Source organism: Lissotriton vulgaris, chromosome 4_2 (assembly GCF_964263255.1).
Source record: "Lissotriton vulgaris chromosome 4_2, aLisVul1.2, whole genome shotgun sequence".
NCBI classification, from domain to species: Eukaryota; Metazoa; Chordata; class Amphibia; order Caudata; family Salamandridae; genus Lissotriton; species Lissotriton vulgaris.
The window spans coordinates 17996804-18013140 of record NC_141692.1 but is presented as its reverse complement, the minus strand read 5'-3'; the positions used below and the strand labels follow the sequence as shown (position 1 = coordinate 18013140).

At 43.3% G+C, this 16337-nt stretch overlaps 1 protein-coding gene across 1 annotated transcript in view; it reads right to left on the bottom strand.

Annotated features, from left to right (window-relative positions):
• The window catches only part of LOC147718151 (prostate stem cell antigen-like), a 65309-nt gene that overhangs the window by 16128 nt on the left and 32844 nt on the right, over positions 1-16337 (bottom strand). The window contains exon 2 of the mRNA XM_086919226.1: positions 11413-11532. Coding sequence (XP_086775352.1) covers positions 11413-11532 — 120 coding nt within the window. The remainder of the gene's footprint in view (positions 1-11412; positions 11533-16337) is intronic.

The window sequence follows — 16337 nt, the reverse complement described above, 5'->3', positions numbered from 1 at the left end:
AGAAGATTTCTGTAAAGAATCAGAAGATCTTATCCACCGCCTGATAGACAGGGGATATTCGAAACGCCTGGTGAAAAGATCCCGAAAAAGAGCATGGTTCCAAGACAGATCTATACTATTGGTACCCAAGGCACGTACTACAACCAACGAACGAATGATTTGTGTAACGACATGTTGCACAAAAAGTAATGAAATAAGAAGAATTGTCAACAAACATTGGGACCTGATTGCGGACACTTTAGACAGCCCACAGCCACCGATGCATGCTTTTAAAAAGGCTAAGAGCATAAGGGACCACGTTGTACGATCATTGCTGGATACACCACAGGCACTGACTATCCAAAGACTATGGAGTCTACCAGAAGTAATAGGGCATTTCAGATGCACAAAGTGCAAAGCATGTCCAACATGCTGGGAAACCAAGCAAATGATTTACAACAACCTCACGATAGATCTGAAGTCTTTCACAAATTGCAACACAAGTGGAGTGATCTACGCAATTCTATGCCCATGCAATTTGATGTATGTTGGTCAAACTCAGCAAATGGTGAAAAACCGCATATTCCAACACTGCACTAGGATTTGTTGTTGTTTGTTGGGGCACCACTTGTGGATCATTTCAAAGAAAAAAACCACACCCCAGAATCAATCAGATGGGTGGTACTTGAAAAGGAGGAGGCAATCTGAATTCCATTCTGAACATCAGAGAGTGCAAATGGATGCATAAATTGAACACTATCAACGGAGGGCTCAATGAACTAGATGCTAACTATGCCCAAATGGCGGGTCTAAACCAAGAATAAACATTATGTCCCTCATACTTATCCAATATAACCTGAGTGCTCATATCACAAGGTTTCTAAATTGCCTTAGTTCCGTTATTGCCTTAGTCCCAAATGATGACCTACACTTGCAACTACAATGCACGTTGTTATTATCATCTTTACTAAGTGTCTTACTACCCATTGGAAGTGAACCACATTTTATGTTCCAAATTTTGTGGTTTAATACACTACACTAGCTGTCTGAGACTAATATCACCATTGTATTATAATATATACCTGCAATGTAATCCAGGTTTTTTAACTGCAATTCTTACTAAATATGTATATTTCTCTCAAACTATGCACTGTCGGACATTAAAACTACTATTGTATTACAATGTCCATTTTGTGATGCAATCCAGGCATTTTAGCTGTATTACCATGTCCATTTTGTGATGCAATCCAGGCATTTTAACTGTGTTTCTTAATTAGCATGTCTCTGAATCTGTACATTGTACCATTCGGCGTTAAACATGTGAGAGAATTATCTATGTGCCATTATCCGAGCGCAATTCGCTATCCATGCCAAGTCAGAGCGCAACCTCGCTATAACATTGCTTTATTCTTGAATTGACCGACAACTCTTCTCTCAAGCAACCACTCTTTTAACCAAATCCCTCTCTGCCTAACTAAACCAAACTCCTTGGGGCACCTTTGCAGACGATCCCTTGCTCACGCACTGCGCGGTGACAAGGCGTTCTGCAGTAGTCGGCCGTGATTGGCTTAGAACAGGCGAGCCTCCCTTTACCATCAGTATCCAGCGGCGGCACCGCGAGCATCCGCAGATGCATCGAGGAAGCTGCGAGCACTGACGGCGGCGGTTTCACGCCGGAGAGATAAGAACAACTATGATATCCCTGCATGCTAGGCAGGCCCCGATAACGCCGCATAAATATGGTTAACCAAACCTCACCTTTGATATACTTGATCCCCATATCTTAAGTGGCATCACAACCAACGTGAGTGATCCCATTTCTCAGCTCCGTGGTTTGCCAATTTAAATGTCGGTACACCCGTTCTCATTTGCTAATTATTTTTTGACCTTACATTAGTTGTGTAGCCATCGACCAGTATGCAACCCTCTTTTACAACTAAGTTGCCCAATCTTGTTAATTCCCCAGAACGGCGAACGCTGCGCATTGAACCCAAGGAATGATCTTTTGAAACCACACTTGACACGGTGATGTCCATTTTCCAATGAGGAATCTTGTCCAAGTAAGTCTTCCCCAGTTCTTCTTTTGCAGTTGATAAAACTTGGGGCCCGAGCCAGAGACTTTTTTCCACATTATGTATTCCAGAATTTCCAGGAGCGCGCACAGGCCCTCTCAAGGATGGCACAGATGTCTACTGTCCTTTGATGTATGTAAACTCTGACCTTTTTCTCTGTTTTTAAAGACAGATCACCACATAGTGATCTAATCATAGCCTTCGCATTATCTTATAGGCTCTCTACTTTCACTGTCCTGACGAAGACCCCAACATGAGGCATGAATAACCCTTTAGCGTACATGGGGGTCGAAACGTAGACTACAGCAACCTAACACACCATAGGATTCAAAGAAACTAATTTGTTTCAACCTATGTGCGATGTAATTTGGGAACTCTCATACCACTTTGATTGTAAAGGCGTTTTTTGATTATGACGCGATGTTCTTAAACAGTCACACCACCTTTACCCAGTCCCTCACAACTCTCACACTTCCCTTCCCTTCCTCACTGAGAGCACTTTAAATGTAATGATTTCACAATTACATAATGCTGTTGAAAATATATGACTCAATATGATGGAAAAATACACAAGTAAATCATTGCATAACTAAATGCAAAGTTGAAATTTGTAAACTGCATATTTTCTTTTCTAGAATTATTCATTGATACAATTAATTTGTGGTGTCTGTCTGTATGGTGTAAATACAGAACTTACTTTATGAACTAATTGACCTGTAACTCGGACCTCCTTTTCTATATACTGTTCCTTGGCGCAGGTAGTGTATGTTACTTTTGAACCATGGGGAAGGGAAGCCTCGGTTCCTTACTGCGGTGCAGGGGAGGTGAGACATTGGTTCCTTACTTGGTCGGGGAGGTGACATTGCGATGGGGGTGAGGTGGCAGTTTCTTACGACGGTGCAGTGGTCGAGGGATTAAGGAGTCACCCACAACGAGGATCAGCACTGCGTTAATGAAGCCCTGGCATCGGTGAAGTCGGGGTTGTGGTGCAAGACGGGAAGGTGCGTTCTGAATGTCACAAGCGGTGTCCTCGGTTCTGATGCAGGCAGCGGTCTCTGTAATGGCTTCGGAGTCAATGCATCACCGCGGCAGCAGGTGTGGGGCCCACAGTGCAAGTCGGGCAGTGCGTCTTGCTCTTCACAAGCGGTGCCCATGGCTTCAGTGCAGGTTACGGCATTGCTCGCCGGCTTCAGTGTTGCAATATTCTTCTTTGGTAACAGAAGGGTTAAAGTCTTTGTGTCCCTGAGACTTCAGAACAGGTGGCAAGTTCAGTTTCAAGCTCTTGGAGATCTTCTGCAAGCAGGGGGTACAACAAACAGCAAAGACCATTCTCCTTTCCTTGGCAGTCAGCAGTCACTGCAGGCCAACCCCAGACAGCAAACAGCAAAGGGGCAGTATTCCTCCTCAGCTTCTCCTGTTTTTGTCCTTGGCAAAGGTTCCACTTGATTACCAGAAATGATCTAAAGTTCTGGGGTCTGGGCCCCAATATTTTTACAGCAAAATCCTTTGTTCTCTGGTGGCAGAGAAGCCCTGTGCTTGGTTAAACCAGTTCTGACCTATCTGGTGCAACTTCCTTGCAGGAGGTTGTGCCAGCATTGTGAAAGGCAAACTGGGCCCAGTCAGGTGAAAGGAAATATCCTCCCCTGACACTAAATGCAGCCCAGGTCTACTCAGCCCAGCCCTGACTCATCAGACTTCTGGAGCCACTGCCCCTCTCCAGCCCCTGTCATCCAAAAGCCAGACATGCAATGCACAAACCTAGCAGAGGCACACTAGATGGTTGAGCAAGAAAATACCTACTTTCTAAAAGTGGTATTTTCAAACACATAATGTAAAAATCACTCTCATTAAAAGATGTAGTTTAACATTCTGAGTTCAGGCATACTAAACCTTCGTTTCCTACCTTGTTCCCAGGGCCAGTTATGTTTATAAGATGTTATAAACAAACTCCCCATAGGTAGCCTTGCAATAGTGAAAAACTAAGTTGGCAGTAATTCACTTTCAGGGCATGTCACACACACCAGGGCATGCCTTACCTTTCACAAACACTGCACCCTTTCCACAGGGGTACCTTGGGCCTACCTTAAGGGTGGCTGATATGTAAGAAAAGGGATGGTTAAGGCCTGGCAAGTGGGTGTTTTTGCCAAGTTGACATGGCAGTACCAGACTGCACACAGGCTCTGCAATTGCAGGCCTGATTCACATTTTACAGGCTGCTTCTGTGGGTCCAAATTGGGGTGGCATGGTGAGCAAACGAACAATGGATTAAACCCAGATCTTTGTGACTGGGGGTGAATGTTTGCGTTTTTCAGCATTCCGTCCATCACATGTTTCTTTTGCTTTTGTCGCCCTAAGTTGGCAGGGTTTGCCCAGATGTGGGTCCCATGCTCACTGCACCATTGGATACAAGCTAGCCTGGCTGATGAAGAGCGATGCCCTGAAACTGGTACCAGGATGCTTGTTTCCGGTCCAGGGAGGACCTGGCTTGACAGTTCGGGCTGGACTGTTCCCATGGGGCACCGGGTCAAGACTGATTTGCATATGGCTGGGTCCAAACTGGATTGGCCTTGTGAGCAAAAGAACAATGGATTAAACCCAGATCTTCTTCTTCACATGTTTCTTTTGCACTAGCCCACTAGCAGCATTTGATTTACAGGCACTGGGCACACATAGTGCACTGTACTAGGGACTGACTAGTAAATCAAATCAGCCAATCCTGGAAACACCAATCCATAACACACAGTTTATAGGGAGAGCATATGCACTTTAGCACTGATCAGCAGTGGTAAAATGCTCACAGTCATAAAACCAACAAAAGCAGGTCAGAAATAGAAGGCCAAAAAGAAAAAAACCTTATTGTTTCTACACAGGTGTGATGGTAATGGCACATCATTGGAGCTCCCCAGACCCAATCAATAGCTGGGTTGTGCCATCCCTCTGGTACCTCAATTCAGCTTAGTTGACATTGCTGAGCACAAAACATGATCCCGGTGATAATCTGATCAACATTGCCCTGCAATTTTTCCACACAAGTCAAACTACAAGTGACCAATTGTCACAAGTGGTTTTTACCATTGATCGCAAAAGTAAAGTTTCACTGTATTATAATTGCGCTGATTTCATATTGCTTCTAAAATCCATTATTCTGGTTATATTTATCTGATCAAGATTGTTTTCGTATTTAAATTTAGATAACGGTCTGCTTTAGTTTCATAAATTGATGTCAGATTTATTTTGAGTTGCTTCAATTACGTATTGTCCATGTTAGTTCTCTGAAATACTAAACACATATTCCGCTAGTAAATCTTGACTGCTAATAGAATGGCTATCCTGGAAGATTTCGTCAAAGATTTAACAACAAGGATAGAAGCCAATTAGGAGGATATCCACTCTTTAAAAACAAAAGAGGAAGTCATCAGGACAGGTTTGAATGTTGGAAAACAACCAGAGACAAAATCATCTGTTTCTTCAGAATGATCGGAAGGGACAGAGGGGAAGGCCTAAAAACCTTTGAATCAAAATAGGGACACAAATTGAGGACACGGAACAGGATACCCTTAAGGATATGGAAGGGTACACAGAGCCCCCTTAAGGCTAACCCCGAACAGAACTAAACCAAGAAAGATTATGATTAATTGTATAACTTACAGTCTAAAGGAACGTAGACTTTCAAGTGCCCTAAAACTGAAATCACCGAAAGTAGACCGGATTACATGTGAGGTAGGATCTGGTATTTCCCACATTACATAAAACAAACAGTGGGAACTGGAGAAAAGGATAGACCCATCAAAAGAACTGGGAACAACAGTTCAGCTGAAATTTCCATTAATCCTAAAGTGAAGTTTAATAACAAAATGCATAGTTTCCATTGCTCTAAAGAAGTTGATGTATTTATAGAGAGTATTTTTTTGTTTAGCACTTAATCAGACTGGAAAACCAGGAGTGGATGGTCGAGAGTTGCATTTTGTTTTTCCCTTCTTTCTCATTTTATTCTTCCGTTTTTCTTTACCCACATAAGCAATACTAGGTTTACTTGTTTGATACAAAGCTTTCTAACACCTTTTTTTCCTAGGCACATATAAATCAATTCAGCACATTGTGGGGACTTGCTCCTAAGGGGCATATGCCATCAGAAAGTTAGGGCAAGGTCTCCAGAGATGGGGGGAGGGTATGGGGTAGGGATGCTCTGTGGGAACATTTGAGATTAAAGCAAAAATAACCTCAGACTCTTTGGGACCATTGAAGATCTTTTATCTAACGTGCATCTGTTTTTATGGGCACCCGCGTCAAAGTTTATAAAAAGACAGTAGGAGCTATGACAGCTCAAATTAAGATCTTAAAATGGATAATAAATGGTTTGAGTGTGAAAGGGAGAAGAGAAAGACATATGCAATATTTAAAAGAACATCCAGCTCAGGTTACTATCCTGCAGGAGACACACTTGACTGGAAAGGAGTGTATAGACTTTTTTAAATAGAGGAGATGGGTTCAACAGATAGCACGTCCAAAGCACAATTCAAATACAAAGGTGGTGGCCATTTTGATAGATAATAATCCGAGGTTACATAACAGGGTGTGAAAAGGTGCTTGCATCAATATGCCTTCGAAATATTACAGGAGGAAAATAGCTTCTGTTTACATAGTAATATAACCCCCTAGCAGTGGAGCAAGCAACTAAGGACGGTGAACAGGGCAAGGCAGCAGGTCCAAATAGTCTTTTGCATGAAGTAAGTAAAGCTTTATCTGAATCTTTGCTACCAATCCTGACAAAGTTCTTTAAATAGATCTTTGAAAAAGGGTTAACTATACCTATATCATGGAATGAAGCTGCCATCACATTAATTTTTAAACCGGGTAAATGTGCAAGGGATTGTGAATCATATAGACCTATTTCAATTTCAATTGTGATTATAAAATATTTGCTAAGATCTTAGCGGAAAGGCTTAGTGGTACTATAGGGGATCGTATTCATGAGAATCAGAAAAGTTTCATAAGAACAATGCATGAATTTAAATATGCCTTCATTGATTCTATTGTTCTTGCTACTTGATATAGGACCCCTATGGCAGTAGTAACTCTAGATGTTACCAGAGCATTGGAAAAAGTGAACTGGCTATTTTTGTAAACCATTATGAAATTCCTATAACTTAGGAGATGGATTGTGTAAGACATGTGCTTTAATCTACCACTCCACTTGTGCTAAATTGTTAGCAAAAGGGAATTTGATCCCCTCCTTTAGAATAACTATAGGGACTAGCAGTGGCATAGCTAGGCCTGTGGCCACCGCTGCAGCCCCTGCATTTTACGCCCACGGCGGGAGCAGGGGTGGCTGGCAATTCCTGCTGTGGCCACCCCACAATGGCCACAGGTAAGAGCAGGGATAAGGCCACCGCCCCCAAAAACTGATGCTGCCTGGGGTAGACCGCCCCCCCACCCCTCCCAGCTATACCACTAGGAACAAGGCAAGGCTGCCCCTGTCACTGTTACTGTTTGATTTATACATCGAAACATTGGCAAGAAGAATCAGAAGAGAATTGGATATACTTTCCTTTAGAGGCAATGGCTGGGAAAAGAATGTATCTCAAAAAAGAGAGGGGTCCAACTATCAAAAGGGACAGGACACCAAAATGACACTCAGTCTAAAATAAACTCCCTTTGGGATACTTCAATTACATACCGTGATAGTACCACACCACATTCAGCATCTAACCATCACCAAATTCGTATCACAGTAGCCAAAAAGTCCAATATGGAAATATTTATTTGGTTGGTTTAAAAACTTATGTTCTTTTGTTATATATTTCAATGATCATTTAAAAAGTTAAAATACAATAACATCAAAGATCACAATATGAAATCACAAATATAGAAAAAAGTGCAAATCGATCAACACAGTTTCAAGAATAATTATAAACATTAATTCAACATTTAATCTTATTTTTTATCCTTTCCATATATCCAAACGGAATTCATATGATTCACAACACTTTAATTTCAAGCAGAACAAGAAGCAAAATGTTTCAGAGGTATATACAGGTCCAACCTCCTCCTTCAGGCTTTATAACTAATGTGCCCCAGCACTTTTGTCTATGTAAGAATATATAAAAGAATCAGAATATTTAAAAAACATGATGTGTTGTTATTGTTATTAAAAACCAACAAAATATACACAGTTGATATTAGTATCTAGGTAATAAATACATTTAAAACAATCTATTTACTTTATAATAAGAACACATCATGTTTTTTTTTAAATATTCTGATTCTTTTATATATTACACTAGTATAATATATGTGTATGTAACTTTTCTGTAGGCCTTGCAGGCACAAGGTAGGGTGCAATGTATTTAAAAGTGAGATATGTAGAAAATTAATCTTACCATGTCACTACAGGCATAAGGCCCAAAAAGCTCTTTTCACTACAGCAAGTCTAGCTGTCCAATGTAGAAAATCTGTGGTCTTATTAAAATACTAATTATGTGTCTCAGCAATGAGACCAGCTTCAACATTTTACAGATTAATTTTTAATAGTTATTAAAAATCTAATGGTGAAGTTGGATTTCTAATAAATATTTTAAAAAATGACTTTTAGAAAGTCACCATTTTCCATATCTGAAGGACCAGGCAGCTAATTAGCTTTCCATATTCTCCCAACCTGTTCTCAGCTTTGATTAAGAGAAAATAAATGTGAAATGCCTCTCAGGAGCAAACAAGATGCAATTCAGAGGAGTCTCTGAATGGGCAGAGACTCCTCTGAATGCCACAGAATATTCAAAGTGGGGGCTGTTGGCATTTTGTGACACCACATTGCGAGACCCTACTTAGCAGTTCAGTTGAGTCACATGTAACACAGTGTGCACATGAAAGATAGAGAACAGGATGCCAAGATAATTCTAGTGTATCCCCTTTATGGTCATTAAAGGGTAGTCATTTATCCTACCAGACGTCTGTCTCTAGCTTTGTTGTGGGATAACCATGGTACAATTTCCACACACACCCAGCCTTTAGAGCTCAAAATTAGTTTGGCCAAAGATTTTGCCATCTCTAAAATGGCCAGGTACATTGCATTTCAGGCCTGATTGCAATAAGGGAAACATAAACTACGAAAACTATGTAAACAGGGTTTGCCGTGTGAACTTTTACTCCATTGGTTAGAGAGTGCCCATGAGTCTCCGCCAACTAGCTAGTGACAGACATATAATTTGGCACTCCAAGGCACCTGGACAGAATAATTACTGTACCTGCCAAAGATCAGAAGAGGACTGCACATGCTGTATGTGACCTGAGAGGAGCCTTTGGGGACTGGGCCTGCTCCCATTTGTGCCCTGGACAACGCAGTAGAATACTAATGTTAGTTGCCTGGCCTTCTGTGTGGGTAAAGGAAGACAATTTTTCCTGAAAGTAACCATCTGACCAGTGGCAACTGGCCCTAGACCGGGCCCTGCTGTTAACCTCCGGCTGACACTCGGTGCCTTTTTACGATGACAGGCAGACTTACATCTGCCCAAAACCATTGCGGTCTCGGAACTGACCGATCTCCGGTCGGCCGTCCCGACATTGATATTAAAATACAACCTCACATGGTGCGGTTGCATACTCCAATTTCCCTATGGGTGCTTGAGCTGCAGTCATAAACTGGAGTTTCTGTTAATCCCTGTGCCTTGCGGCAGGCACCTCACCAAAATGGAGGCTACAAGGAGAAGGGTGCCCTGCTAGGGCCCCCAGAAGTCGCTTTCACTTAGGCTTTCCATGTCGGAAAGCCCTAAATGGAAATCATGTTGATACCAACAACGTAATCCCATCAGCAGAAATGACATTCTTAGGGGTTATGGTGAGAACTTCGACTGGCCGAAGGGCTCCTTGAACCCATTGGAATCTATCCGGAATGATCGGCCTCTTTCACTTTCGACTGACTGCATTGTTATGTGGTGGTCGGAAGTGAAACCTAAAATGTGGCTCCGAAAGACTCTGACCTCCAGTAAGAGTCTTTCTAAGTCACATCGTAATGAGGCCCTCTGTGTGACTCTACTTGCCTCCCTTGTGGTCCTGGGGGCATTAGAAGTGTGCATCTGGGGTTATTTCAGCAGCAGAAGAAAGTTGGGAAAATTGCTAAAACATTTCCTACAGAACAGTGGGACTTAGAAACATTTTCAAATGTTCTAAAAATCGAATGCCTTTCACTGGGATCAATCCACTAGGTATATCACACACAGTCTCCATTGTGGGTTGCCTGAAGTTGCACCTTGTTCCTTGTCTACGCGATTATTGCCTATCATTGGCGCTTTACTTTGTCTTGCTGAGTCTGCCACTTGAAATTTATATCTGCTGTTGCCTCTATTGATTTTCTATGATTTTGGTGTCATTCTGTTTATTAATATTAGTCTATAATTTTAATTCATTTTGGGATTTTTATTATATTTTATTATTGTTGTATATTGCATAAATACTTTACACCTTGCACTACGTTACCTCTGTCTGCTCTGTACCGTACCTACCTACTAGGGGTTTGAGCTCAGATTAATATAGTGACTTAAGGGGTCACCCTGAACAGGGTTGTGTCTATTTCTCAAGATAGGCAGCCGCCCACCCCAAATATGAATCTATTTTCGTACCCACTTCTCCATATTTTTGATGATTAAGTAAGCTCAAACTTCAAATAGGCGTGTAAGTGGGTTCTTTTTTTACACCCACTGGGTGACAGTTATTGTTCGAAGGTATGTGCAGGTTTTCAACATGCAGCAACAACCACGCATGGAGTATTCTCTCATTATTTTGAAATAAAAGCCACCTGTGTTCCATTTCTATTTTTGCATGTGTCATCATTGACCAATTTCTAATCCCACCAGTATGCATGCATTTGCACATGTTAATCTCCTGCCACCTTTGGCAAATGCTTACATTTTATATTTCCCTTTCATGCCCCCAATATCTTCTCAGATGGGTCACCTGTCCCAGACTGGGATGCAGATGGACCCTGGTAAGTCAATCATTGCCCAGCTATGTTCAATGTGACCTTTGCTTGCTCCTAAGAAGCAGAAGTACTTGCACACTTCACACACATGTAATACGGTCTAGTTTTGCGATTTTGCACCGCTCAGCCCACAGCCTGTCCATGTCAGTAGGGCTCCAAATTTTGCTAATTGGGAATTCTCAGGCACACCCCCAATCAAATAATTTAAAATCATACGCCTTTGTATACAATATTAAATTTTGCATTAACAGCACGTCATATATTTCCGAATTCACAGGAATCCGTATACAGATACAAGGCTGGGTTTTGTGCATTCTGGGAAATACCTAAGTGAGGTTGAATGCTTTATTTAACATCAGTGTTTGCATAGTAGTGGGCAGCATACCTTACCTGTGCCATATGAGTAGACACTTTTGCAGTAAGTATCATCATTAGTGGAGCATACCGAGTGCGACGTGCAGTCTGCGTTGATCTGTGCCTTATTGCATGTGTAACATTCCAAGGCATGACCTGAGGAAGGAGAAACAACGGGTAAGAGTTGGATAACATTCACTGATCATTTCCTCTCACTCAAAGGCCATGAAACAGTGTATGTATTGTCACTATGAGCCTTTCACAGGCTGTTTCGCTTCTGCTGTGGACCCTCCCTCAGTCTGTATGAATTGTATGTGATATTAATATATAAGAGACTCATGGTGCTCTCTGTGGTGCATCTGCTGTGCACCCCCTCAGCCTGTATGAATTGTATGTGATATTAACATATAAGAGACGCATGGTGCTCTCTGTGGTGCTTCTGCTGTGGGTCCTCCCTCAGCCTGTATGAATTGTATGTGATATTAACATATAAGAGACGCATGGTGCTCTCTGTGGTGCTTCTGCTGTGCACCCCCTCAGCCTGTATGAATTGTATGTGATATTAACATATAAGAGACGCATGGTGCTCTCTGTGGTGCTTCTGCTGTAGCCCCTCCCTCAGCCTGTATGAATTGTATGTGATATTGACATATAAGAGACGCATGGTGCTCTCGGTGGTGCTTCTGCTGTGGGTCCTCCCTCATATTTTATTATAGACAAAAATGGTCCTAGACGTTGATTCAACATATACAATGTAAAATTATATCAAATATTCATTTTACTTCTGATCACCATCCGATTAAATCCATTATGGTTGATACAAGTCAAAACACAACAAAGATATTAGCCCGAAGTATTCATTGATGCAAGAAAACCACACTTGAAACAAAAAACTGTGTCTCACCATGGTCCGAGAGACTCTCATATTTAATATATACTTAGAAAAATGACATAATATGCTTCCACAACGTCAAAAATACAGTTATTTACACAAGGGGTTCACTGTCAAGTGACGTGCACAGAAAAGAGTGATAGTAAGTGCTCGTGTAGGTAGAGCGACCAAGAAGGTCTATTAGAGGATATAGGTTGAAATACAATAAGGTTTTTTGAACAGAGACTAAGGTTCAATCCTTAGTGTAAAACATGAGTGAGCCTGCCCTTGATGTTTTAATCGCAAAAAATGTAACTCTTTCTTGCTGGCACGTGATTGATTGATCCTCCGTATTCTATTTGGCACAAGGGAAAGGGACGTTGGAAGAGCAATACAGGTACAGGCTCGGGGGAAAGTTGTCGATGTTTCGACCCAAACACAAACAGGGTGGCTGATTTCCTCAGGGACGGGTCTTCATCAGGACGGGAAGAGGGTGGGGACTCAATAGGCATGAAAACAAAGTAACCCCAAAGTGAGTGGGCACCCTTCACTGGTGTGCCACGTTCCTTTCTGGAAAAAAACTGCAAAAAACACAGTTGATGGACAGAATGTAGAACAATGTCATACATTCACCCCAGTACAAGGATCTGGGCCTAAATCCATCGTTTTTTTGCACTCCACACCACCCTGGGTTAGACACTGGCTATATGCAAATCAGCTCTGACCCTGTGCCTCATGGGAACAGTCCAGTCCGAACTACCAAGCCATGTCTTTCCCAGACCAGAATCAAGCACCCAAGGACCGGTTTCTGGCTATCAGCCTTCATCAGCCTGGATAGCTTGACTCCAGTGGTGTGGAGAGCCTGGGACTCACGTCTGAGTATACCCAGCACACTCGGGGTGAAAATTGCAAAAAACACAGTTGATGGACAGAATGTAGAACAATGTCATACATTCACCCCAGTACAAGGATCTGGGCCTAAATCCATCGTTTTTTTGCACTCCACACCACCCTGGGTTAGACACTGGCTATATGCAAATCAGCTCTGACCCTGTGCCTCATGGGAACAGTCCAGTCCGAACTACCAAGCCATGTCTTTCCCAGACCAGAATCAAGCATCCAAGGACCGGTTTCTGGCTATCAGCCTTCATCAGCCTGGATAGCTTGACTCCAGTGGTGTGGAGAGCCTAGGACTCACGTCTGAGTATATCCAGCACACTCGGGGTGAAAATTGCAAAAAACACAGTTGATGGACAGAATGTAGAACAATGTCATACATTCACCCCAGTACAACGATCTAGGCCTAAATCCATCGTTTGTTTGCACTCCACACCACCCTGGGTTAGACACTGGCTATATGCAAATCAGCTCTGACCCTGTGCCTCATGGGAACAGTCCAGTCCGAACTACCAAGCCATGTCTTTCCCAGACCAGAATCAAGCATCCAAGGACCGGTTTCTGGCTATCAGCCTTCATCAGCCTGGATAGCTTGACTCCAGTGGTGTGGAGAGCCTGGGACTCACGTCTGAGTATACCCAGCACACTCGGGGTGAAAATTGCAAAAAACACAGTTGATGGACAGAATGTAGAACAATGTCATACATTCACCCCCGTACAAGGATCTGGGCCTAAATCAATCGTTTTTTTGCACTCCACACCACCCTGGGTTAGACACTGGCTATATGCAAATCAGCTCTGACCCTGTGCCTCATGGGAACAGTCCAGTCCGAACTACCAAGCCATGTCTTTCCCAGACCAGAATCAAGCATCCAAGGACCGGTTTCTGGCTATCAGCCTTTATCAGCCTGGATAGCTTGACTCCAGTGGTGTGGAGAGCCTGGGACTCACGTCTGAGTATACCCAGCACACTCGGGGTGAAAATTGCAAAAAACACAGTTGATGGACAGAATGTAGAACAATGTCATACATTCACCCCAGTACAAGGATCTGGGCTTAAATCCATAGTTTTTTTGCACTCCACACCACCCTGGGTTAGACACTGGCTATATGCAAATCAGCTCTGACCCTGTGCCTCATGGGAACAGTCCAGTCCGAACTACCAAGCCATGTCTTTCCCAGACCAGAATCAAGCATCCAAGGACCGGTTTCTGGCCATCAGCCTTCATCAGCCTGGATTAGGCATGGGCGGAAAATCCGTTCCGCCCGCGGATTTTGCGGATTTTCGGGAAATCCGCAATCCGCGAGATTTGCGAATTTCCTGCAAAATCCGCAAATCCGCGAGCAGCGGATTTTGCTCGCACTGCTCGCACTGTTCGCGTGAGTTCGCGCCCCGCGAATAAGTGCGAAATTGCAGAAATACGATCTAAGCAAAACTGAAAGTAACTACTTACCAGGTTCAAAAGTTCAGGCACATCATTAGTAGCCATTTCCTGTAGTGCTTCCTGAGGGGCCCCTCCAGAGTTCAGTTGCCAGTTGAAACTATTATGTGACCCTGCTCTGAACCTCAGAATAGTTACACATATGCCACAAAGGTCATGAATTACAGCTAAGGGAGACAAGCAGGAGCCAGGCTGGAAGTTAAAATCCATTAATCAGCCCCTAATTCATTATTGTCAGTTGGGGCAGGGCAGGTGTTGTAACTAATTTTGCAACAATGAAAGCACTTAGCAAGTGCAAAAGATCACTAATCAGGGCGCACTAAGGAAGCAGGTGCCAGCTAAAAAAATATTCTGTGACACATTAATCAGCCCCAAATTAATCCAGGTCACTTGAGGCAGGGAAGGTGTGCTTTGCTTTGCCGAAAATAATGTACACTGGACAACCAGAGGGTGTGGTGATGAAACAGAGGGTGGCATGGGTGGGCCAGAGGGTGGCATGAGTAGTCAGAGAGTGGCAGTGGTGACAGAGAGTGGCAGTGATGAAGAAGAGTGTCCCAAACAGGTTGGACACGTAGAAACAACAAGTTCGCAAAACTTGCGACCCGACAGGTAAGTTCGCAAATTGCGAAATTGTAAAAACCCTCGCGAACTGGCAGAAACACGGGCGAACACAAAAAAAAAAAAAATCCGCAAATTCGCGGGAATTCGCGGATTTTGCGGATTGCGAATCCGCAAATCCGCGAAATTCGCGAACGCGAGATCCGCAAAATTCGCTCATGCTTAGCCTGGATAGCTTGACTCCAGTGGTGTGGAGAGCCTGGGACTCATGTCTGAGTATACCCAGCACACTCGGGGTGAAAATTGCAAAAAACACAGTTGATGGACAGAATGTAGAACAATGTCATACATTCACCCCAGTACAAGGATCTGGGCCTAAATCCATCGTTTTTTTGCACTCCACACCACCCTGGGTTAGACACTGGCTATATGCAAATCAGCTCTGACCCTGTGCCTCATGGGAACAGTCCAGTCCGAACTACCAAGCCATGTCTTTCCCAGACCAGAATCAAGCATCCAAGGACCGGTTTCTGGCTATCAGCCTTCATCAGCCTGGATAGCTTAACTCCAGTGGTGTGGAGAGCCTGTGACTCACGTCTGAGTATACCCAGCACACTCGGGGTGAAAATTGCAAAAAACACAGTTGATGGACAGAATGTAGAACAATGTCATACATTCACCCCAGTACAAGGATCTGGGCCTAAATCCATCGTTTTTTTGCACTCCACACCACCCTGGGTTAGACACTGGCTATATGCAAATCAGCTCTGACCCTGTGCCTTATGGGAACAGTCCAGTCCGAACTACCAAGCCATGTCTTTCCCAGACCAGAATCAAGCATCCAAGGACCGGTTTCTAGCTATCAGCCTTCATCAGCCTGGATAGCTTGACTCCAGTGGTGTGGAGAGCCTGGGACTCACGTCTGAGTATACCCAGCACACTCGGGGTGAAAATTGCAAAAAACACAGTTGATGGACAGAATGTAGAACAATGTCATACATTCACCCCAGTACAAGGATCTGGGCCTAAATCCATCGTTTTTTTGCACTCCACACCACCCTGGGTTAGACACTGGCTATATGCAAATCAGCTCTGACCCTGTGCCTCATGGGAACAGTCCAGTCCGAACTACCAAGCCATGTCTTTCCCAGACCAGAATCAAGCATCCAAGGACCGGTTTCTGGCTATCAGCC